This window comes from Passer domesticus, chromosome 2, assembly GCF_036417665.1.
Source record: "Passer domesticus isolate bPasDom1 chromosome 2, bPasDom1.hap1, whole genome shotgun sequence".
NCBI classification, from domain to species: domain Eukaryota; kingdom Metazoa; phylum Chordata; class Aves; order Passeriformes; family Passeridae; genus Passer; species Passer domesticus.
In genome coordinates this window covers 32,617,096-32,642,748 of record NC_087475.1, presented here as the reverse complement: position 1 = coordinate 32,642,748, position 25,653 = coordinate 32,617,096, and the positions used below count along the sequence as shown (strand labels likewise).

At 37.1% G+C, this 25,653-nt stretch overlaps 1 protein-coding gene across 1 annotated transcript in view; it reads left to right on the top strand.

Moving 5' to 3' along the window:
- Positions 1-25,653, top strand: part of ATP10A (ATPase phospholipid transporting 10A (putative)) — a 110,061-nt gene that overhangs the window by 63,509 nt on the left and 20,899 nt on the right. Inside the window, exons 4-10 of the mRNA XM_064408150.1 lie at positions 3,237-3,343; positions 3,445-3,576; positions 5,944-6,077; positions 7,660-7,912; positions 17,861-18,078; positions 19,565-19,759; positions 21,179-21,740. Of these exons, the coding sequence (XP_064264220.1) occupies positions 3,237-3,343; positions 3,445-3,576; positions 5,944-6,077; positions 7,660-7,912; positions 17,861-18,078; positions 19,565-19,759; positions 21,179-21,740 (1,601 nt within the window). The remainder of the gene's footprint in view (positions 1-3,236; positions 3,344-3,444; positions 3,577-5,943; positions 6,078-7,659; positions 7,913-17,860; positions 18,079-19,564; positions 19,760-21,178; positions 21,741-25,653) is intronic.

The window sequence follows — 25,653 nt, the reverse complement described above, 5'->3', positions numbered from 1 at the left end:
TCTTGTTTTTTAATGCTGGTAGACACATGTGTTAAAACATAGTAGAAAGCTGAAGCGAGCTACCATCAGGGTAATTTTTGCATTGCTGTATTAAACCGTAGGCTTACTTCTGTATAAAGACTTTCAGAGTGCTGTAGCATAATAGTAGTTAACTGCAAATGATCTGCCCACTTCTCCTAATTTGTGGTACATTTGTATTTTAGATGTGAAGATACCACATTTTTGCAGTGTCATCCATGTGAGAAATTGCAGAGAAAAAGAGCGTTGCCCCGACACTTGCCAGTGCATTTCCTCACGGCTTAGCCTTTGCATTCCAGGCATCTCAGTGGCTTCAGCCAGACACTGTTCTAAAGAATGACAGAGAAAATATTCCTTCTTTGCCTGTAACTTACACTGGCCAGAATGCAAAAAGGGGAAAAACAGACTCTTCAGCCTTTGTAACAAGCTTAAGGTTTATAACTCTGCAGGGCTAGAAATGGGAACTAGGCTGTCTGTTAACCCAGACTCAAACAAACCAGGCAGGTTTGTTATCAAAGTGAGCAGTTTTATCTAACTCTAGTTTTCATTATTTTTTAATCCAGACCTTTATGTCTGCAATATTTCCTTCCTTTTATCATCAGTGCCCAACTGTTTTATGTGTATGTTGTGTTACTGAGTCACTGGGAGTGACTGTAGACAAGAGGCAAATGATGAGTTTCCTCCAGCCTCTGCTGGCTTCTTTCTTCCAGATTTTGATTTCATCCATGTTTTCTAAAGGTCTGGTGAGCAACAGTTGAGTTCTCTGACTTCATTTGGATATGGGAAAATAAAAAGCAGTACTAAATGCATGTAAGCATGAGATGTGCTAAGAAGGCTCAGCCTGTGGGTGAGAGCAGTAGATTGGTGTTTTAACACCTACAGGTTAACTTCAGATGTTGCACAATTGTTTTTGAGCTGTTTTGTAAGCTAAAATAGTAAGAACAAATATATAATTGTATAGAAAAAAATATACAAGTAATTGTATATGTTTGCCAAGTGCAATATACCTGGCACAGTCCACTGTTCCTGTGAAGTGTAAAAAATTTACAAAGGTTATAAAACTATAAGCCAGAGCAAGTACCACTTAAGTAGGTTTATCTCTAAAAAGTCCCATTTATTAACAGGAATCATAACTGTCATTTGGAGATTTTATTGGAAATTCAAACATTTTCATGATTTATAAGAAAGCCTAATGCAGAATTTAGCCTTAAAAATCAAAGGAATGATAGAATCCTGGTAGCAGTGTAATTTTGACAGTATGGAATCATTAAGCAATCATTTCCCATAGTTCAAGCACAGACAAATTGACACCTACTGACATTCTGCCAGAGGGATGTTGGGCAGCCCCCCAACTGATGCTGCTTTGGCAAAAGGTGAGACAGTGAGTTAAGGAGGTCTGCTGAAAAGAACAGAAGTAAAAGCTCTGTTCTTGTGTCTGAGACTGGCAGGGAGGATGAGCTGAGCAGGGGAAGTTGTCTCCTGACTAAAAAACCACCTTTGACTTTCGTGTCAGAATTGCAAATTTGGTGTCATCCACTTCTTTCTTTCTCTGTTTCTGGTCTCTAGTCAGATGTTATCACTGCTGCTGCTACCTCAGCAGTCAAACCCAATGCTTTTTCTCCATCCCTGCAGAGAGAAGCTAAGCATACTCATTGAAGCACCAATAATTTTAATATATATGTATATATTTTGAGCAGAGGGTGGGTATAATATATTGTGCTGAATTAAAAAAGCTGTATATATGTGGGTATGTACACACAGGTACATCCTGCTCACTAAAAGCTTTGACTATTGAGGTTATGTAGCATAACCAGCATTACAGAATATTCTGCAAGTAATCCTACTAGACTGGGACGAGTACAAAGAACTCACCAATGTGAACCTTTTTTTCTTACAAATCTCAAAGTATTTGGTTTAGTTCCTAGGCCTGGATCCTAGAAGTATGTACTTAAATTACAATTTTGATCCTTATTTAGAAAAAGAGAAGAACCTAACAGGGAAAAGCATGTATATATAACCCAGATGGGAAGGCTTAGAAAATAGGAAGCAAATAAAAAGAACTCCACCTTTACATAAAAAGGACAATTTTAAGCCAGTTTGCAGATTTCAGGGGACAGAGAATTTTAAGTGCTCAAATCCAGGTAGACATCAGATTTGGTGTTGCAGCAGCACAATGTTAATTTTAGTGTAGCATATTGAAAGATGGTCTGAAAGTGAGGACAACATTTAAACAATCCAGACTTGCTTAATCTTCTCTGAGGCTTTGGGGTATTTCAGTTGATAAAATGCAATTTTATTCATTTGAAAGTGGTTTTAAATTATTATTTGGTTTGTCTTTTTTACATAGTAAAAATTCTAATATATTTTTTAATGACTATTATATTTTAGCATGTCCTTGTTAATTCTCATAAGGCTATTTTCTGTATTTCTCTGTCAGCTGAAATTTCAGTCAGTCCATGCCTAGCAGATAATAAGTTGTAGTAGAAATGTGACTTCATTCTATTTTTCTACTGTGTTTTGGTGTTAGTCAACAAGAATCCTCAGGGTGCAGGCCATTCTTAGATAGTTCAAGAATCGTCTTGCCTGATAGTTGGTGAGACAGTTCTGAAAATAATTTCTCTTGTTCTCATTCATACATGGAATAAAAACACTGAATATTTTTCCTTTTCTTTTCACTGAACTCATGTGTCTTATCCCTGGCACACCTTCCTTAGTATCACTACTTCTGAACCACAGTCATTTCCCAATTTCACCATATTGCTTTCTAGGATTTCTTTAGTAAGCACATATGAATAGTGGGTTAATTCTATCCAGTTCACAGCTGCTTTGAGGTGGACTGGATTAACTGTGATTGCTCAGTCAGTTTACACACGCACAGGAAGTCCAGTGCATTTTCCAAGCATTAGCTAGGCTGCACACATGCTGTCGATTTGGCCCACGTGTCTCTAGTGAGCATTTGTCCAGGACATTTGTATATCCAACAGCAACTGGTGCTGCTCCAGCTGGGCTCTGCATGTTGGGGATCCTTGGGTAAGTAATTTCAAAGTTGAACAAAGGAGAACCTTCCCAGGAGGAAGATCCAATTAAATATTTTGCCATCAAACTGAAAAAACTTCTTAAATGCTGAAGATGTTTCCTGGACTCGTTATATTACAAGTAAGATGTAACAAGTTTGATGTTTTGACATGTGTTTTGTTCTGTTTTTAATTTTTCTGTAGTATTCATAAAAGTGGAAAAAAGGATGGACTGTTCAAAGAGAATCTTTTGTTACGTGGATGTACCATTAGAAACACAGAAGAAGTTGCAGGAATAGTAATCTATGCAGGTAAGAGCTGCTTTTCTGTCTTATAGGGCATACCACCTTTTTATAGCTATAAAATAATAGCCAAGTTCCATATGATATGTTTGGTGCAATTCTTTCTGCAGGGCATGAGACCAAAGCTTTGTTAAATAATAATGGACCACGTTACAAGCGCAGTAAGCTTGAAAGGCAGATGAATGCTGATGTCCTTTGGTGTGTCCTCATACTTCTTATCATGTGTCTGTTTTCTGCCATTGGTAAGTGTTCTTTACTAGTAGAAACACTGTTACTTAAGTATTACACTGCCTTGGGATTCATGCACTTAGCTTCATCAAAAATGTATGTGTCTTCCAAAACATAAAATCCATAAAGCTGTCTCCATTCTTATTTTTGTCAAAAATAAAAATGTCTTGATTCACAACCTGATCAAAATACCTTCTTAATCTCAATGAAATATATGCTATTAGTACCAGAGATCTGAAGGTTTAGATTATACTACCCTCGATAGCATCCAAAAATGTCAAGCCCAAAAAATCCCCCAGTTTATAGTAGTCCCCTCAAAATTACAAGTGGCAGAGTGTAACTTGTCATTAATCAGGCAGTAATTTATGAGCAGTGAGTAAACAAAATCAGCACAGTGATATTCCCCAGTAGTACTTATTAAATTGAGGGCACAGTGCACAACGTAGACTCACTGTCCCTAAGGCTGCAGCCATAAAGTAGAAGAAATAAGCAAAAGTCTTCATAAATCCAAGCAGAATATTCTCTAAACTTCTGGGAGTGTTCAAGGAAATGCTGCAGTTCAGGTTATGTCTCCTCAGGCCTTTTTTCTGTTCATTTGTGAGAAAGAATTGAGTTTTACATTTGGCACAAGAAATTATTTTTTATATATGGCATGTGAATTCCATTTCCTTAATATTTGTGTGTTCTGCAATGTTTGCATGTGAGTCATATGGCATAAACACCAGAATGTTTCTTAACAACCATGGTGTAGTTTAATAACAATCTTATGCCACTTTAATATATCTCTCTGTGCCTTTTTCCAGGTATTGTTAAATGCTTAAAGATGAGTATTTCCAGTTGTGAACCAGCCAGCTTATTTGTTTCCACTGGGTTCGTGACACGCTTTTGTAGTGTTTCAGTGTTGGGCAGCCCAGAAGTGGTGAGGCTTCATAGCCGGGAGCTACTGCCCACAGCTGTCCCCTCTGCCACTGTCCCCGCGGTGTCCCCAGAGCAGCAGCAGCAGCGGGTGTGCCCTGTGGGTGGCTTCAGCCCACCTGGGGCTCCCCGGAGGTGGCACTCAGTAGGTGACAAATGCACCTTCCCTTCTGTGCCGTGTGCTATAAGGCTGGAAGCCGCCAGCAGAGGGCCAGAGCAAACTGCTGGTGCTGACAGCCACAAACTGCTGGACAGGAATTTGCTGGAGCCCTTTGAGTTGCCTGGTGCTCTGCAGAAATCAGACCATTTTTGCACCTTCTGTCAATAAAGTATAACTGGAGATATGACACTTAATTCTTTCGAAAATCTAAGGGTATTTATAAAACAAACCTTAATGTAGGTCATTCTCAGTGTGGAGCTTTCTGTTTTTGCTCTCAAGAATAAAAATATATACATCTCTATATATATATACATTATGTGTGTGATCTCATATTGGTAGTATAGGGTCAAAATAATGTGCTCACTTATGTTTTTTTATTGTTCAAGCACTCAGTACTGGGTTTATGCATCAATATGTAAAGGATCTTGTCAAAGAATGACTTACAGAAGATTACTTTTAAAGTAGACATGTGTCCTTTATTTCTGATTTTCAGAATCAGAAAAATTTTCACTATATAGTGATAGTTTGAATGCTTTTTGTTGCGGAAGAATTCTTCCTTGTTTTTTATACCTTAAAAATATCAGGCATACCATTTTAGGGATTTTAGGATTTTAAATCTTAGTGCTGTACTTAAAAAGGCAGCCTTCTGTCTCTCTAGCAAGAATGCAATTTTCCCAAAACAATAAAAATATTATATTTATTTAGTTACCAGCATAATCAATTAAAAAAAAAAAACCAACAAAAAAACCCCCCAAAAAAACGTTTTGAGCAAGATCTAGAATTTCTTTTGCTCTTTATTCCTCAGCTTCCATGCTGTTGACTCCATTGATACTGTTATTTCATTAGTTCTGTGCGTGTGGTGGATATAATTCACACAGTAAAATTAAAGTTTCTTCTAAAGCTAGTTTACTGATAGCTGGCTGGTAAATACATCTAGTGCAGTCAGTTGAGTTCTTTCATTTTAACACACAGCATGTCATTGAAATTGATAATTTTCTGAAGAAATGTAGTTTTCTTTGGTGATTACAGAAACAGTCTAAACTAGTAATTTAGACTAGCCAGCTCACTTTATTTAGATAAAGTTATGAGAAATTAGTCTTGCATGGCTTAAGGACAGCCAAAGCCCTTTCTCAAACCCCAAATCCTAAGGCAGAAAAACCCATGGGTTTGGGGCATTTTCAGAAGTCATGCAGAATATTTGAAAACAAATAACCATTTCCCAGAGAACTCTTAAGAACAAAGTCATAACATAAGCATTTTTGCTTGGTGTTAATTTGCTTTTTTTTCTCTTCCAATTTTCCTGCAGGTCACGGTCTATGGGTGTGGCAATATGGTGAGAAGAAGAAACCAATTTTTGATGTTCCAGGGCCTGATGGCAAATATTTGTCACCTGTTTTAGCTGCAGTATATTTATTTCTGACAATGATCATAGTGTTCCAGGTAATCAAGTTGTACATGCTGTCACCTCTGCTGTTGGCTGCAATAAAATTATATATGTAGTACTCGTTTCACCACTAAGGCATATAAGAAACTAATCAAGCCCTAAAAACATCCTAGAGGGTTGTAATCAGTAGCACAGGGCCTGCTTGGAGGCCTGTCACTAGTGATGTCCCCCAAGCTTCAATACTCGCCCCAGTGTTGTTTAACTTACTCACCAATAACTTGTATGAAGGGCAGATGCCTCCTCAGCAAGTTCACTGACACCAAGCTGTGAGGAGTGGCCAATACCCCAGAGGGCTGTGCAGCCCTTCAGAAGAACCTTGGCAGGTTGGAGAGATGCTCAGGGGAGGACTGCCTGAAATTCAACAAAGACAAGTGCAGAGTCCTGCACCTGTGTAGGAACAACCATGAACCAGAAAACAAGCTTTACTCTTTCTGTCTACCCACTGTGAAACAACACCTCAAAGACTGAGGAAGCCACTTTGGGTACAGTGTTCTGGTATAAAAATTAAATTTATACTTTTTAACAGCTTTTCAGATATATTTCTCTTAGCAAAACTCTGTGTCAGCCAAGTAACAAACTATGTTAAAAGTTTCTTGGTCCTGAGGAGAAATATCTTGAATGGTGAAGGTGGTTAAGTTCAAAGAAGTAAAAGAACCTCATGTCACTGAGATATATGGAAGTTTGCCTAGTGGGACACTGGAGGAGGTTGCTTTTCTGGGGGCAGCAACTTGTTTATAAAAGGGAATGAAAAAGACTGTAAAAATATTTTTTACCCTGAGGGATTGGGTTATGATATTGGTTAAGAAAATTCACCACTGATTTCTTTAAACACCTACATTTCACTGTAGTTTTTGTTTAAATGACCATATTCACCACCCACAGCCATGCTATAATTTCTCCCACATATCTAATTCAGAAAACTAAACAGTGTATGCAGTCAGGAATTTCTATCCTGAAAAAAAACCTGCAGAGAAAAACTCAAGTACAAATTAGGTATTTTATGTAGTTTTGACAATCCTCAAGAAACAGTTGAAAGTCTTTTCATGTCTCCTTCTTCAGCACTTATAAAATGTGATCTTCATTCAGATAATTTACAATACAAAAGTCAAGGCCAAAGATACTGTTCCTATGGAGAGATTAACATCTTCCATTTTGTTTCTTGTATTCCTGCAAAGTGAATTTGTAAACAGTCTATTTACACAGAACAATTTTATTAAATCTTTTCACATCTACAGTATTCTGATTGTATGGTCTGATTTGGGTTAGGATTTTTTTTCTTTTCCTTCCCCAACTAGTTTAAAGCTCAGCTTATTAGCCTAAGAAATATTTGCTTCTGTTCATGTTTTGATAATCAGTTTTCTAGACATAATAATGCCTTCCAGCTCTGCAATTCACCATAAGTTTTTCTCATCTAACACAGTAAATAAACTCTTTAAGCACAATAATAACTTTAGAGTAGATGTTTAAAGTACATAGCCTCTTTATGTTCCAGTCTAGTACAAAGTTAACTAACTTTAATAATTGATTGTGTCCTTGCTTCTGTTTTCTCCTAATTCTCTTTCCTTTTGTGTACTCTAGGTTCTGATTCCAATTTCTTTGTATGTATCTATTGAAATAGTTAAAATCTGCCAAGTATACTTTATTCATCAAGATAAAGATTTATATGATGAAGAAACAGACTCTCAGCTGCAGTGCCGAGCTTTAAATATTACAGAAGACTTGGGTCAGGTGCAGTTTATCTTTTCAGACAAGACTGGGACACTAACTGAAAACAAGATGGTTTTCCGAAGATGTACTGTTTCTGGAATAGAGTATTCCCACGATGATAACGGTGAGCTCATGGTCACGTTTTCTATCTAACAGTGTACTTTGGGCAAACTGAAGTAGTCATAAAAGTTGCTGTAATCTTAAATCAAAAAGGAAAACAAAAGAAATTTAACAGCTGTTGTCAGATCAGTGTAATTCAATGGCTGTGTTCAGCTAGCAATGACAATCTTACCAGAGTGTTCTGTAATATATACAGTATGTTGTTGAGACATTTAAAGCTTTTGGCTTTAGCTCCTGATGTAATAAAGCACTCGAGCACATGGCTGATGTAAGAAAATTGAATACTGCTGCTGGTATCCCACTTCTTTGGTGTGTTTGAAGTATACAATGTAAAATAACGCTTTTAAGCATACAGCCAGATTAGTGTCTGATTGAATACTTGCAATGAGATTATCCTTTTGTACTGAGAAATAATGCAAACAAAGATGCTATTTTTTATATTAACAAGAAACATAATCTGATAGAATTGCATATTTTATGTTACTTTAGTCAGATTCTTTTCAGTGCTCCTGTGTGAAAAGTGTCTGTGTCAGGTGTGTTTGCTCTATGAGCACTGCAGTTGAGACAATATTCACATTCAAGTATCAGTCTCTTAAAACAGTAAAAGATTACTGTTTTTCACAAGGCAATGTGAGAGTTGTCATCCCTGTGTTATTTCTTCATCCTTTTAAAATTATAATTTCCTATTTTATGATGTTTGTAGCTTGTGTTATTTTTCTCAAGCATACTATCATTATCATTTTTGAAAAAACAAATCTTAACTATTTAAATCATATTTCTGCAGGAAAATATTGACAATTACAATATTCTTGTTTGCAAAAAATAAGTTTCTTATTCTACACAACACATAAAGATCTCTGATTAGGAAGTTTTCTCAAAGAACACTACAGAATTTCAGCTTACAAATAAGATACAGAATAAGATAAAGAATCAAAATAGACTCTGAAACATGCTTTAGAAAGATGACAAGATCTTAAACTGGAAAAAGATATTTTGAAGTAGTAGATAGTAGTTGTTATTTTTTTTTTCTCCTACTTAAAGTAGTACTGAGACCTTAAATTTAAGGCACTTCTTTCAAGAAACCAGACCTTTGGGTAGAGTTATAAGTGTTACAGAAAGGACTTAGGGAGAACCTGTGACTTTCTACTTCTGTACAGTAGGTAAGAAAGAGAAGAGAATTAGAGTATATTGCTGGATTCCTAAATCTGTTTATGACATTCTGGTTATTTATTCTTTTTTGCTTCTTCTCTGCCATTGATTTTTTGCTTGTTAGTACTAATTTCAGAGTGTATTCTGTTCCTAGCAAGAATATTATTGCCAATTAAAACAGTGCAGAGAAGGTGTTTTTATGTGCTTGATATCATCTGGTGACATGTCGGCTGAACTCAGGCCCTTAAGTCTGAATGTTGAATGTTTAGATCTTTTTTCTTCAGATGTAGTGAATTTAACATAAATCTATGTTTGTGCATTCTTTCCTCTTATGATTTCATATTACAATATGAAAGTTAATGAAAACAGAGTGAATGTCACTACAAACAAAAGTGTCAGATACATGAACTGATCAATTTTTTCAGTCATTCTTTTCACCTATGGCTTTGTTTGGGCTTCATTGTAACTCCAGTCAGTATAAAATTTCTGACATATATAATTTTTAAATTGACACAATATTTATATTTTAGTCTTTTGGGTTTTTTTCCCCTCTAAGGAAAATAGGTCTTTCTCTGTGATTCTTTATATAAATTTTGATAATTTCTATTTATTTTGTTCTCTATAATCAGTATAAATACCACAATAAATACTATTCTTCATTCAAGTATTTTGTTAACCCTATTCTACAGTTTGATTTTATAACCATCTGTTATTTGTGCTGCTGAAGCCTTCTTGTTCAGATATGATAAAACATCTATCACAGCTCTTTCTGCTTTTAGGGTGTGCATCAACAACATTTCATTGCTGTGTGCTTACTTGCAAATTATTTGTCAGCCACTTTTCTGTGTCTTATACCAGAGTATCTGAATTTCCTGCATATGTTAAAACTGATGCCATCCTGCTCTGCACCTCAGGTTTTGCTGAAGATTTAGTGAAGTAGAAAATTCTCAAATCTTTCACTTAGGGGATGATCTGAGTCTGGCATATATGCTAGAAAGTCAAGTAAAATGCATTTGCCTTTTTTGATCTGTTTCAGAGATGACACTACATCTTCACATATCCCAGTATTTTTTTCATGCACAGTGGTTTATTACTTGGAATCAAACTTCGAGTAGCACTTTATATGAAGAAATTAATTAATAATTAGTGTACATGGGTCAGGATGCGAAGCTGTCCATAACAGGTGATTTTCTACTGTAAAAGTAGATGTCTAAGGATGGAAATAACCTTGCTCTGAGCTCTTTGGTTTAAGTTTCATTCTGCTATGGTGGGGTAGCAGTGCCTGTCATTCCAGTTGCTTGACCCTGCTCATGATAAGATCCTGTTTTCAGTTTTGGATAGCTGTACAAAACTTAAAACTATTCTTTCAAATTTGTCATGCCAGATGTTTGCCTCAGGCATAAATTTTAGGAAAGAAATTTCAGTTATAACAGCACCATTCAGGCATATCCAAGAATAAGGCTAAGATGTAGCAGACTTTTTTTTTTTTCCCATGGCAAGATTTTCTGGCAGGTTTTCCACTGAAGTCAGTCAGAGGCCCTATAGTCTTGGGCTAAGCCATGCACACACACAGAGCAGAAGAGTTATGTCTACACCAGCAAGTTGAGGTCTGGATTCTGAACTTTTGAACTTTCATTCTCTTTTAAAGTGTTTTTTTCTGCATAATCTAGGACTACTGCATATCTGTTAATTACTCAACCAACAGATTGTGAATAGCCATCATAAATTTTCTCTATGCTGCTTTATAAGCTCTTCTCCCTAAAATTTATTCAGAGTTATGAGAAATTATCCCATTATTTTCTGTTCTACTTGTTACTATACTGCATTTGACATTGTCATATCTCAGTTCCTTGCACTCAGGGAGTGCATTAAGCAATGTACATGAGTTCCCTGACATGTAGATTGATCTTTCCCCTTCCTCCTCTCTCTATACATGCAGTACACAATTTTGGGGGGTTGGGAGCTACTTTAAAGGTGTGTGTTCAGTTTGGCATATTTGAGGCAGCATGTCTTTTTCTTGAGTGGTGGGAGTATCCTTTTTTCCTTGGAAATTCATGCCACAAAGCTGTATAAATTCCCCATGTGAAAGGTGAGCTTTATGATTATGAAGAAGAGTTCTGTTCTGCATCAAACATGGATGTGTTAATTATGATTTTCATCACAGAGGTTTATGCAGACCATATGCAGGGTTGAATTAATTATTGCATGCTTTAACATAAAAACAGAAACCCTGAGTGAGACTTAATACATTTTTAGGTATGGGAAGCAAGTTTTCATTAATGTTCGGGAGAAAACATTTTCCTCCAGAATTCTCTATAAGCTCTAAGTTTCTTATGACTGGTGGATGGCACTTTGCCTAGGAGTACTGCATTGTTTTAGTCTAGACAAGAGGTGACAAAAACATAAATAATAGAGGGAAATAAATTTCACTAGTGTGGGATAGAATCAGCTGAAGGTAGTACAAAGTATTACTCATAGGTTCTGCTATGCAAAAGCTTAGCATTGAAGAGGAATCCAGGAACGTAGCATACATAATAATAGTTCCATGATGGAAGCACTGTGAAATACTCATCACTGTTGAGGTCACTTACCATATTTTGGTGGTGGATTATGCACTGATTTGAATCAAACTATGGGAATTTGCACTGCACATTTAGTTCTTGTGAAGACTATATTGACAAGGATGGCTTACTAGTTACCTAATTGCTGATATTTGCATGGAGGATAGTAATCTGATAAGTTTACATTTACTGGAGAAAATTAAACATTTGGGGGATGTATTTTATCAGATTTTTTTTTAGACATCTGTGATAGTTCTCTAATATTGTTCTTATTTCTCTGTGGTGTAGCATTCTCTATACAAAGAAAGAGAACTCCCACCTCACATCTGTATGACTATTATCTTCTCCAAAGTTTTTCTTAACTGGCAGAGTGTTAATTCAGGAGCAGGCTATGTCATGGACCACTCCATGTAGAAGAATGATTGTCCCTTTCATAAGTGTCTAGGTTATTTACAGAATACCCATTGGCACTATACTCTGCTTAAATCCCAGAATTACTCTTCCAGTCAGTACTACCTTCTAGCCCAAAAGAACGTTAGCACAAAAAAAGAGAGAAAATGTGTTATTTCCCTATATGTCAAATTGCATGGCCATAGCAGCGCTCTTCATTCAGACTAGGAGACAGCTCCTGACAATTCTTAGAGCTGGCCATGCCCCAAGTTTGCCTGTTAATCACAGAGACAGTAAGTGCCCAAAAGCCCACTGTGCTTCTGAAAGTCCTTACATGATTTAGCTACAACCAGATGGTCTTGGCCTGACATTTGTCATAGTTGTTTTCCAAATTCTGCATTAATCACCCTCTTGCCTATGGCATGTGATCTCTGTTTTTCTGGTTTTAGCTACCCATTGTATGAAGCTGTTGACAAAACACAAATTGAATCTCCATGAATACAACCACACAGATCTGAAAAATCTGATTTTTTAATTCTTTTAATTCTTCCCCCTTCCTTCCAATGACAGAAAGAACTATAGACAACATAAGAATAAGAGAAGTCTATGGAAGTGAAGCTAGATGATAAAAACCTCCGTGATTTTTTTCTTGTTTAACAAAGTTTCATAATCACTAAATATGAGAGAGAATGAGTTTCTGGTGTCCAGTTTTTCTTGATGAAGGTTCCTGTATTTTTACAGGAAAATACATTATGTTAAACAAATCTTTCCTAGTTCAGGGGGTTGTTTTGTCGTGGAATTTTCTTACTCTCTTTTTGTGTAGTCATGAGAACATAGCCTGCAGAGTCCAGCCATATTAGAGAATTACTTTTTTTTTTTAAGCCTTAGAAATTGAAAAACCTTTTTTATAAATGCAGTAGTTGCTTCCAAAGGGATTTCTCATCTGCCACTTTTAAAATCTGACAAACTTCAGAAATCAGAATAGTCCATCTAGCCTTTCCTAGAAAGATGAAAATCTTTAGCAGAACTGTGTGCTTCAGGCATTCTGTGTAGCTTTTTTGTATTTTCTCTTTACCTTTCTTACTGCTTTTTGAAAATTTCTAATGGGTAACTAAGAAGAGAGCTGTATGAGCAGATGTAGAACTCAGTACATAGGGAGTGCCCCATTTTAAATCCTATAAAAGACAGAATAACTCATCCCTAGAGACAAATACTACTTCTCTCTAACCATATACCTACACTGACAATTTCTCTGAAAAATCTCAAGAAAAAAGGAATCATCTCAGTTTCTGAGTAAAGGGTTCTTAATAAAGGATTTAAGGTTATTAAGTCCCTGGGGATGTCAAAAGATTTGAGGAGGGGAAATCTTGGTGCTTTCTTACCTCTAGCCTTGCTTTTATGGACAAGTTCTTGCAAAGTAAATTAAGATTATGTTAGCTAACTTGTACAAATTTATAGCATTTTAGCTGCTTGTCTCAATCTTCATGTAGACACTAGAGTGCACTTCAAAGTGGAATAAACTTGCACGTATAAAATAATGAGGAAATAAGGTGGTGTGATGGTGTAAGTGCTGAACATACAGATTTACTTTGTGACAGTTCAGTAGCAGCCTTATTGACTCATTTGAGGCAAAATGGAATTTTTCCATGGTGAAATAGTGCCCACATAATGGCAGCTTAAGTATTCTGGCTGAAGGGGTCTGCAGTTTTATGCTGCTTGAAGAGAAATTCTTTACAGGTTCCCAATCTCACATTTCAAGTTAGTGGAATACCTGGATGTATGGCAAGAGTGTCTCTGTGAGCCTGCAAAATGGACTCCTTGTCATAGAGCATATATGGCATGGAAGGTAAAACAGAAAAAAAAAATCAAAATGAAATTAAAGAAAAGGATTTTTAAAATAAAATAATTTATCTTCCAGAAGATAAAGAATTTATCTTCTCAGTAGTTGGCAGCTACTACAGGAGTTTTATTTATAGCTTTCTGCTGTCTTATAAAAGATAAAAGAGGGTTAATGGAATAAGTATTAACTGTAGTTTCTTCTTTGTGTCATAAAGTGAAGTACAGGATAGTGAAATTTGACTTTCATAAATTGTTTGCTGTGTTACCAAAGTTGTTTGTGTCTTTGCCCTTAATAAGAAACTGGATAGAAAAAAAGATCAAGGCCATCAATTTTCAGTGCTGAAACTGAAAAGTATCCCACAACAATGTCTCTCAGGTTATAATGTTCACAGGAAAAGGTTCTCAATTGGAGGGAGCTGAGTGGGTGGAGAGAACAGCATGTTCCCAGAGAGGCACGCACTGCACAGCTGAAGCAAGTGAACCTTAGCACAGCATAACGATTGAAGCGGGTTTCATTATTTCTTTAAACTCCTTAATTCTTGCTATATAATGTGTAAGACTGCACTTGAGAAAATGTTGAAAGGTGCTCGGGATTGTTTTTTGTTGTTGCTGTCAGGTTTCCCTTGGTATAAACTGAAATAACAACATTTGTATCAAAAGAATTGCATTTGATTTGGTTAAATGAGATTCTAGTCTTGTTCCTACTTTCCCTTTTACTCATTTTTCTCAGGGGCAAGGACAATTAAATGGATGTGTTACAATAAAACCTGTATAGGGAGCAAGAGATAGCTATTATTATAGAGACTAAAAAGAACCATGCTGTCAGTGTAATGCTAATAAATAAACTGCTGCATTAGGAAACAGCTTTTGCTATGTTGAATAAACAAAATATGTTTAGACGTAATGCAAGAAAGAAGAAAGAGCAATGAGGAATCCAGAGATATGGTATGCAGGCATAACTGTATATTGTACATTAAATGCATTCTCTGTTTAACCATAGAGTTTTTATACAGGAAATAAAATTATATTCAGGATCTTTGAGGTTTTATATCTCAAGACATATTGTCAGAGCAGAAACCTAAAGTAGGTGTGATTATTAAAGAAAATGTATCCTTTTAAAAAAACCTCTGCTTGGAAGGGAGTTGGACCAACTGAGTGGCACATTTTGCAAAGCTGAAGTAATTTTAACATCCCTTTCCCTGTCAAGGGATGTTACCTATTATGAGAAGAAGCAGCTCAGATTTCTGTCTAGCATTCAAATGTCCAGCATCTATGGTGAAAATATTATTATCCCTATGGCAAATCCAAACTTTTCTTATGCTTTGCCTGAGAGTGGACATGTCCATATGTGACACCAGCTCTGCTTGAGACTGGTTTTCCTGCTGAGGGCTCTACAGAAAATGAGCCACAAAAATGTGGGTTTTTTTTACAATTTCTTAAATCTTAAATGTTGGTAAAGTGTGGAAAACCTTACTTCTCTGTCATCTTGAGCAATGTTTTTATCAGCCGGGGGTTAGCAGCATGTAGCAAGGAGTCTGCAGAAGATCATGAAGGCAGAAGTTGCACTGTCTGACGGGGCAGTGCCCTCACACAGGCCTCATGCTGGGGTGTGCACTCCATCAAACCTCCCCAGTGGAGAGAAGGACAAAACCCCTTCAGTGTGATGCTCCATTCTGGTTCTTGAGGCATCATCTTAAATTAACATACTGTGATATCCACTTGGCTCTTTCCTTCCTTCCTTCCTTGGGCCTTTAGTGTAGACTGCTTCTGATATAGACAAGTCTATAATCAGTTAAATTAAATTCGCACTGTAGGGATCTGTATTCCTCTGGGAAAATACACAGAAGCTTACAGAGCAGAAGAAAGTGGGAATTAGTGGGCGAGAGTGATAGGAGAGGTTAGAACTGCACTGGCCCAAAGCACATGAATGAAATTGCAGGAAGCAGCCTTTGGAAGTGAAATAAACTTCATTTACTTGCAGCTCATTACCATGCAACATAAGAACCAAGGGGACCGGTGACTTCTCTAATTCTTTGAACTGTCCTGTAGGTTCTGTAATACAAATCAGAGAACTAGGCAGGTACTGAAAGGATAAGGCAGCAGTGCTGTGCTATTCTCTTGGAGGCTGTGTGGCTCAAGGAGCAGCTGCCTTCACAGCAATGAACATGATGTTGCTCAACCTCTTTCCCACCACATGCCACAGAGGAACGTGTATCACACCAAATAATGCTAATGAAGGCAACTCCCCAGTTATTCACCATTAGTCTACATCAGCCTCAAGACCTGGGCTGCACAGCTCTATTCAACCTGTGGGGCAGAAGTGAACTGCTTTGTGTCTCCAAATGTGCTATGGTCCTTTCTGCATCCATGGTCTGAATTTTTTGCCAGGAGGAGCCAGAGTGCAGTGGGGGAATTGCATACTTGGGCACAGAGTTAGAGCAGTGACCAGGTGAGCAGTCACAACCAGGACTGAGAAACTCCCATTCTTCAGACAAAGCCCATACATGTTTCAAATGTAGTTAAAAAAACCTCTGATGTATGATACTGTAGTAATAGAGCTACCACAATGTACTGTGTGTGGTCTGCTTGCAACTCCTCCAGCTGCTTTTTGACAGCTAAAACATGTTTGGAAATTGCAGTGGATAGTGACGGTGAGTTTTTCTTTGTTTGTAAAGCTAGCTACATTAAAAGCAATCATGTGCCAAACTCATCCTATAATGCAAGATTATTCCCAGGAAGTATTTTGAAATAATTTCTTTCTTTGTTAAAGGCCTGAATAATTAAAGTACATGATAGTGATTTATCATTTGCTGTTAGGAAAATCTAATTTGTTACACTGGAGAACTGAAGCAAACTGAGCCACAAGTATGTAACTTGTACTGTATGGTGTAGATTACTTTGAAAGCATAATGAAAAACTTTTCAATGAATACATGATGAAGGAATAAATAGATACCTGTTAGAGTGGCATTTGCCTGCCTAATGAATCACCCAAATTACTAAATGCCCGTGGTCTTTAGGAATGAAGAAATATGTTGTACATGAGTTAGAGCTAAACAGCCTGTCATTAGAGGGGCAGGATTCCACAGCTGTTTCACACCTCTTCTTTCTGTTTCCTGTTTGATTTCTGTATATCCAGCTGTCAGGATTGTTTTCTAGCATTAATTGGCTTGGTTGGATTCTTCACTGAGGAAATATTAATCTAAGATATATCATTTGGAAAAACTCTTTCATTCTGTGTAAACCAGGAATTGGTCACTGCAGCAGACAGTGATAAGAACAAGTGTTGCAGTAGGTGAGGGTCCCCTCTTTTCATACTGCATGCTGCATTGTCCTGTCTCTCATGCAGAGAAGAAGGGACAGGCTCCAGGCTCCACAGTCAAAATCTCCAGGCTAACAGTCAAAAATCTGGGTTCATGTCTCCACTCTGCAGCAAATGGCCCTGACCTTAACCAAGGCTTTAATGCTGTCTGTAATCTCTGTGTGTAAGACAAAGGCAGTAGTGCTCTGTAGGCATGCTGTTCTGGGTACATTTCAGGTGTCAGTAACTGGTACTTAGTAGTAGTAATACTAAGTAAAGTATTTAAAATACTTTATTTTAAATTTGTGTTGGAAATGACAGAAAAAATTTCTGGATTGTTTATTTCCTACTCAGATTTCAAGTGAAGACCAAATTCTTTGGTTGATTTCATCAGGCAGAGCTGGAGAATAGTCTTCAGGGATGCATTGAGTTACTGCAGAGTCTAAATGCCTTTCAGAGAGAATGTGATGATAAGGGAGGCAGCCTTTGCATTGTGTTACATTTCTAATTATGTTATCTGCATCCTCCATTAGATGCTACCATTCAATTAAAACTACATTCTGTCTCCTGGTAATGGAATTATTCATTGTTACTGAGAAAGTGCAGCATAACATTAAAATCAGATCACCTGAAAACCATGTCCCTCTCCCTCTTTCTTTCTAAGCTGCTTTTAACATATGCAACATTTGTCCCTCTTTGTTTTTACTCGATAGCCAAACGTTTAGCAATGTACCAAGAACCTGATTCAGAAGAAGAAGAGGCAGCCCCAAAAGGAGGAACTCTGTCCCAACGTGACAGTATCTGCAGCCATCAGAGCCTCAAAGTGATACACAGGAGCCAGAGCACCAAAACCCACCGGCGCACAGGTAGCAGAGCTGAAGCAAAAAGAGCAAGCATACTCTCAAAACACACTGCATTCAGTAGCCCAATGGTAAGTCATGAGAACTAAATGCACAGTGTGCTGTATCTTGTAGTAGAAGCATGACCTGGAAAGGAGAAGGTAAAGAAATCTGCAGCACATTCTGTGACTCTTTATAGATTTCATCTTGGTGATTTTACTTCTGTAGTCACAGCTGTTTGTACAAAAACAATGAAGTGTTGCTATAGAACTTATCTAAATGCCTTGTCTGTGTGAACAAGCTGAAGGTAATGGCAATCTGAAACGTTGGTTTGAGTTATAGTTTGAGTTTGGAAAGAAAACGTATGTCTTCCTTTTCTCTACAGAAGCTGAGAATAGCATTGAGATCAAGGATTTGAATTTTTCTGCACATGCAAACTCTTTTCTCTTTTGTCAGAGGATTTTAAAACTATCAAGTGCAGGGGTGGACACCATGTATTACAATTCTTAGACACTGTTGACATACACCATAGCGTAGTTTTTAGTATGTTTCACTGGTTATCAATTGACTGCATGTGTTGTATATTAAAAACTAAACATTTTTACATTTCAAAATGTTGGTGACTTTATGTCCTTACAACTTCATTTGGCTTATTTTATACTGTTGCAACTCTGTATAAGTTTTCCATCAGCTAAATGGCAATAAGAGGACAGAGGAGACAAGTTGTGTCTATTCAGGGGTTTTGCATTGTTGCACTGTTGACACAAATTCACCCTTAAAGCAAATTACAAATGTAGACAAAAAAAGATGCTGTTTGCACTGGTAGAATTTCTTTATTTCATCAAGAACAGTAAGCTCTTTTGATAAAATTGCAAGCTGCAGTTTTTATACATGGAGTTCTTTGGTTGCTTGTATTCATCAGCTGCTGAGCATCAAGAGATAAAATTCAACTGAGAAAAGAAGCTTAGATCAGTTATCTTTTAATCTTTTGTATCCTTACCTCCCTCTGTGTTACAAAATACTGGAGTTTGCTCTCACAATAATTATATTAAATAAGTGGGAAATACTGATGAAATAGAGTTAAAAGGGCTCAATGTTTCAGTGTAAAAAACCTTCATTAATTAACTTCAAATGTATGGATGGTTGTTCTCTAAGAAACAATTAAAGATGGTTTCCTTTTCTTGTGCTGATGTAAAGCCAAACTTTAAATGTCATTGCTGTCTATTTTCTCCATACTTCTGGTCTCTGCAGTGTACCATACCTTAGTATTAGATAATAAATGTCTTGAATTAAACAGGAAAGAGGGAGGAAAATTAGGATGTAACTCTCCTCCTTTCCACTACCTCCAAAGAAGATAAATATTGCTGCTATAAATATTTCACATAATTTCTAACAGTAGGCTCATTGTTAACTGTTTATTTTCTAGAATGGGTGTGTTACAGTTCTCTCCACCTCTACTCTGTGGTGTAAGGCCACCCCAAAATTCTTGATATTGACACTGCTTTGGATGCTTTAATTGTATGTTGCTGCTTTGGAAATGTGGAAATACAGATATTAATCACTGCTGTTTGTTACTAGGAGAAGGACATCACACCTGACCCCAGGTTGTTAGAAAAGGTGAATGAATGTGCAAAGCACCTGGAGGTCATGAGGAGCCAAGAGCAGCCATTATCTCATCTGAGTCCAGAGCTGTGCGATGTTTTTGACTTCTTCATAGCTTTGACTATATGTAACACAGTCGTGGTTACTGCACCTAATCAGCCCCGACAGAAGGTAAGGTAAAGAAAAAGGAGAAGAGAGTTCAGGCTTCTTTTGCCTTGATACTAAATTATCTGGTAAGCTAGGGAAATGAAAACGCCCTATTCTAGTGAGAAGCAGCTAGAGTTGTGATGATTCGTAGAACCACTATGTGAGTGAGTGAGTTTAATAATGCATTAGCTGAGTGGAGTATGTCACCTATTTCACTTGCCTCCATGACAAGATATTCTTTCATTGACAATTTCAAGATACTTCTGAAACTCTCCGGATTTCTTGTACTGTAATTTATTCATTTAATAAGCATAAATATGTAAGCATGTGTGGAAACTAATTTGTAAATGTGCAAAACTTACCAGAAAGGGATATAAGCTGTCAGTGAATAAATATTTCATATATAGATTAAATTAAGGGTGAGACATTTTTTAAAAATTTAAAAACAGAAATACACTTGAAAAACATTACTTAAAACTTTCAAATTATGTAAAAGATGCATCTTAAGCTCATTATGAGAAATAATGATCGTTAGGGCTTAAATTGGCCTTTAACTAGTGTCATTGATGAATGAGAATTTTGAGAACACATTCCCAAGATGATCTGTAAAACCAAACTATAATGGAATGTAATATTAAAGCTCGCCAGCAGCTGGAATTTCCATTCTGGAGAAAATTCTGCGCTTTGCTTCTGTTCCAGATTGGAATAAAAAGTGAACTAGTCTGCAAAATGATGTGGTTTTGTGCCAAGGAAACATTTGGAGAATGCTCAGTTCTGCTGTTTAAGGAATGCTACACTGTTACACAATAATATAATATATATTACTATGAATATGCTATTACTGGTAATGCTACTGTATCTTTAGAACAGATTTGTGTGAACTGAGATGAATGGTAAGTCTGAAGCAAAATGCTTCCTTGCTGAAAGTGATGGGGGAAATTACTTATTGCAACATGTCATTTGAGAATATTTTCAACATTGGCATATTCTCATTAAACTTTACTTCTTCGAGATACCACCCTTCTCAACAAAAAAATACTGCATTAACTTTTTTTCACTACCTTCACTGAATGTGCACAAATGATGACAAGCTCATACTAATGGTAGCTTCTAGTATGCTCTGCAGTTGGTGATGGTGCAACATTGATAGACTATCCATTAGTCATATCTGAGGAAGTGAAAGAAGAAAAAACTGTTTTAATACAAATACATGTGCTTTCATACACAGATATAATCCTGAAATTCTAGTGAGTTATTTTGTTGTTGTTGTTGAGTCAGTGTTGTCCATTTACTTTCCCTTCTCAAAATACTAATACCATTACTTTTTGCCCTCAAAGAAATTTTACTCTTTAGTTGCAGATTCTTAGACTGACTATCAGTGTCAGAATTCTTGCACAGCTTTTCTTTGGCATTTGTTCATTGGTGGGTTTTCTTCATCTCAAGGTTAGAGACCGATTTGAACTAAAATCTCCAGTAAAAACCATTGAAGACTTCATACGAAGATTCACTCCAAGTCGCTTGACCTCTGGATCTAACAGCAGCAGTTCCTCTAGTCTAGCTACAAGCAAATCAATGCACAGATTTGGTCTAAGCACGCTTTCATCTACATCTACGGATAGCACTTTATTGAAACTGGAAGAGAAGCTGGCATACTCTGCACAGATGAATAACAATGGCTACAGCTCCCAGCAAGGCAGGACGGCTGTGGGGGGTGCACCTGAGGAAGGAGAACTCCGTTATGAAGCAGAGAGTCCAGATGAAGCTGCTCTCGTCTATGCAGCAAGGGCATATAACTGTTCTCTGGTTGGAAGGCTGTCTGACCAGGTATCAGTGGAGCTACCTCACCTGGGAACCTTAAGCTTTGAAGTACTACATACGCTGGGCTTTGATTCCGTCAGGAAGAGGATGTCGGTAGTGGTCAGGCATCCTCTCACAGATGAAATAAATGTTTACACTAAAGGAGCAGATTCAGTTGTTATGGATCTTCTTCTCCCCTGCTCTTCAGGTACACCTCTTACTTACCTTTGGGGGCGTTGGGAGGCAGTTAGTTGCTGAAGATCTCGTCACATCTTACTGCCTTGTTTAGCAAGTAGACTTGCATGCTTTTAATTTTGTAAAATGGCAACCATTACCCTTCTTGTACAATACTTTGTAATTATTGCAAATTTTCTGTTACAAGTTACTGGTTCTTTACCTCACAAGAATGAGTGAAGATAATTTCCATAGAAGATCTACTTGCAAGCTTTATTTTAAAGGAATTTCTTACAACTCAGCCAAAGCAATTTACATTTCTTTAGAAAAACCTGCCTGGCAGTGCTTGGACAATTGAGTGTTTCATGTGAAACTGAAGTAGTTTTTATTGCTGCTTCCCTCTGTTTCATTTGTAAGTCCTTACATCCTTTTGCTGAAATATGTTGCATTAAGCAGCACATTTTTTCATGTTTAACTATGATGCTAAAGGGCAGTGTGAATCAATCAGCCATCAAAACAGAAAGGTTGTGGCAAAAGACAGAGAGATGCTGTTCAGACAAGAAATCTTGGCTTCAAATACACGATTGACTGGCAAGCAATATACATGTAGCTGTGAACATGGAATTTCCCTAAAGCATGGAGAAATCTCCAGCACCCAAATGTCCTAGGAAGCAGGGACAGCTTTAAGTAGCTAATTGTAATCAGTTGGTTTCAAGAAGAATCCTGTAAGTTTTCAGAAGTTAGAGGAAACTCATGGGTTTCAGTTTGCATTAATCAGTTTTCATCTAATTTACTGTATTTTCAACACTGAATTTCATGCAGTGTTTAAAGATTACCCCAATATGAATGGACAGAGCCCCAAAGTGCTAGAGGTACTTCCTGTGTTTCACTTAAGCATTGACTTTGTGGTTATTTTGACATTAGTTGGAGTAAACAATTGTGAAAGGCTTATACTGTGTAATTTTAGTTTAACGAAACACAGAAAAAATGTTGGCATTAGTTTTCTGGTTTCAGCCATATAAATCAAAGCTGAGCCAAAAAAATTAAGAACAACTTGTCCTTAACTAACAACAAAGTATTCATGAATAATTTTCTTCCAAAGATCTGATATCAAGAAGGCACGTAGAGTATCTATGGAAACTTCTTTCCTTCCAAACTACTAATAGAGAAATTTTAGCACTGCAAATTTCTAATACCAAGAAAATAATTATTGGAAATGAGTTTCTCAGAATGAGAAATGAGCATTTAGAAAAGAAAAGATATTTTATGCCTGGTCTTAAATTTTTTGCCACATATAACAGACTGTGTTCAAAGCTGCAATGTCCCTTCACAGTAGACTCAATGGATTAAAGAATTTTCAGGAAATTTCAGGGAAAATTTTACCTAGGACCCACCTAGATAAAAACGTAAGGCCAGTTAGAAAATTTAAAAATGACAACATCATCAAAGGTGAAGGAAAATATAGGTTAGATATTAGGAAAAAGATTTTCATGGAAAGAGTGATAAAGTACTGGAATGGTCTGCCTGGGGAGGTGGTGGAGTCACCATCCCTGGATGTGTTTAAAAAAAGACTATATGTGGCACCATGGTTTAGTTGAGGTGTCAGGGAACAGGTTGGACTCGATGATCTTGAAGGTCTCTTCCAACCTAGTGATTCTGTGATATATGTCAAAGAAGAAGCAGAGTTCCTGAAGGTCACTGTGGGAATGAGCAGTGTCTGTAGCTGGGCAAATACAGATTCCACCATCATTACAGGCAAGCAAATTGAAAGTGGTTCTGAAATTTTGCAGGAAGTTTTTTGTTTTGATTTGGGTTTTTTGTTTGTTTGGGGTTTCTTTAGCCCAAATTGAACTACGAGTTCTGGTGTGCTTTGTTTTCGCAAGCAATGTAAAGTGCAGCCACTAGAACACCATAAGTAGTTCCCCTTGTTTTTTCTAGTTCTCTTGAGCCCCTGCTGGCTTTAGTAATTCTGTATATTTCAGCAGATCTGTCTGAAAAGCATTTGCCATTTCTCTTGAGTATCTTTCACGCCTAGAACTGAATTTGCTGTCTCTGCCTGCAGTGTCCTAGTGTCAATGGATGTAGAGGGAACCTCAAAAGATTTATGCTGTGGCTATTATCTGCATTGTGGGATCTGTCGTTGGTTTTATCCAGTTCACTGGTGAGGGTGGAACACGTGTGTGAGAGGAGATGTAATGCTACAAGAATTCAGTCATTTATCATTTTAAGGAAATAACTAAAAAGTGAATGGACATGACAGCTAATCCCCCAACATGGTCTTTGCTCTCTTAGTGCTTCAGGGACATGTGAACTGTACACTAGTCAAGCACGTGTCTTGAGACTTCTGCCCTTAGACTGAAGGACCAAGGCAGCACCATGTCTGTAATCTCCCAGCTCAAATGCCACATGAAATAAAGATTCCTGTTTGGAAGGATAAGTATTTTATAATATGATGAGAGAAGCAGCCTGAAATCAGAAGCAGAAGTATTATGTTTTAGCTTCCTTGTGCCTTATAGAAAAGTATAAATTGTCATGAGCCTCAAAATTAAAAAAGATTATGAATTTACTCCATTTGCTCTGCCTGTATATCTGACTGTGGTTAAGACTGTGGAACCTAGTGTATTCTGATAGCAAACAGGTTATTTCCAAAAGCCTTGAAATTATTCCCAAGAGTGTATTGTTCTTACTTTATCTCAACAGTCACCATGTTCATAAATAAGAAAGTTACTGTGTGAGTCAATACCCAGCTCACACAGGAGCTGTGAACATAAATCATTGAGAAAACAATGACTGCAGTGACTTGCTGCAGCTCAAGATTATGGAAGGAAATGAAGAAGCAGAAGGCCACTAGCTCTCTATCATTCTTCTGGAAATGACTTCCTTGCTGTTTTTCACTGACATGGGGCATGTGGTCACACTGCTCAGAGCAGACACTGCATCCCAGCTAAAAAAAATCTCCACAACTGGGTTTTGTCAGCAAAAAATTCCTTCCCTCCTTCTAACTTCTGAGCACAAGATAAATGTAGTGTAGGACTGATAAGGCATATGAACAGCTGTAAGGGGCTTTAGCTGTCATTGGTATGCTAGAAATGAGAACTTGCACGGAAAATAGTATACATATCTCTACTGTACAGAGTTGCTGTCTTTGTTCATTGAAGGAGGTATGAGCATTTAACATTATGATCATTGCATTAGCACCTGTGGTATTTAGACAGATCTAAAGTGATTACCACCATTTAACCTTAAAGGGATAGAAACAGCTTTTGATGTATTTAAGCACCTATTGAAGTTTGCATTTTTTGAAGTCAGTGAGCCACTGAAATAGCCACTCCCATAAGAAGATTTCATGTGGGATATGTAAAAAATATGGCATTTTTCTCTAGAATGTTAATGTATCACCATAAATTGGGAAGAATGCTTGCCTGCTTTATTGTTCTAAAGTTTAAAAAAAGCTCACTAATACAAGAAGCCTCAAAGAAGGTTTGCTTCAGTACTTCTCCCAGAAAAAAAAAAAAATCTTACATTATACAGCAAAGTCACATGTGCCAAAAAGGTTATCATGCACTAATAGAAAAAGTAGCAAAATGAAATTGTGTTAGGCTGCTGGTTTCTTATATGCATATTTCTATACAGAGTGTAAGAAAGGGCTTTCCAATTGCAAATAATACTTGTAGGGATGTCCTTCTGGAATTATATATCTGTATTGTCCCTTTGAGACAATCAATGGTGACAGCATAGGTAGTATTAATAGGTAGATGGGCAGGCCCAAGAGAATATTCCTACCAGTCAGTATGCACCACATGACCTTAATCAGATTGACCTGAGATAAACATATGCAGGAAATACCACAATCTTCACAAAATCCCTTAGGAACAACTATGTACGTATACTCCGAGCTTTGCAGACCTAGAGAGGACAGAAAACTCTTTAAAGGTGAGAAAGTAGCC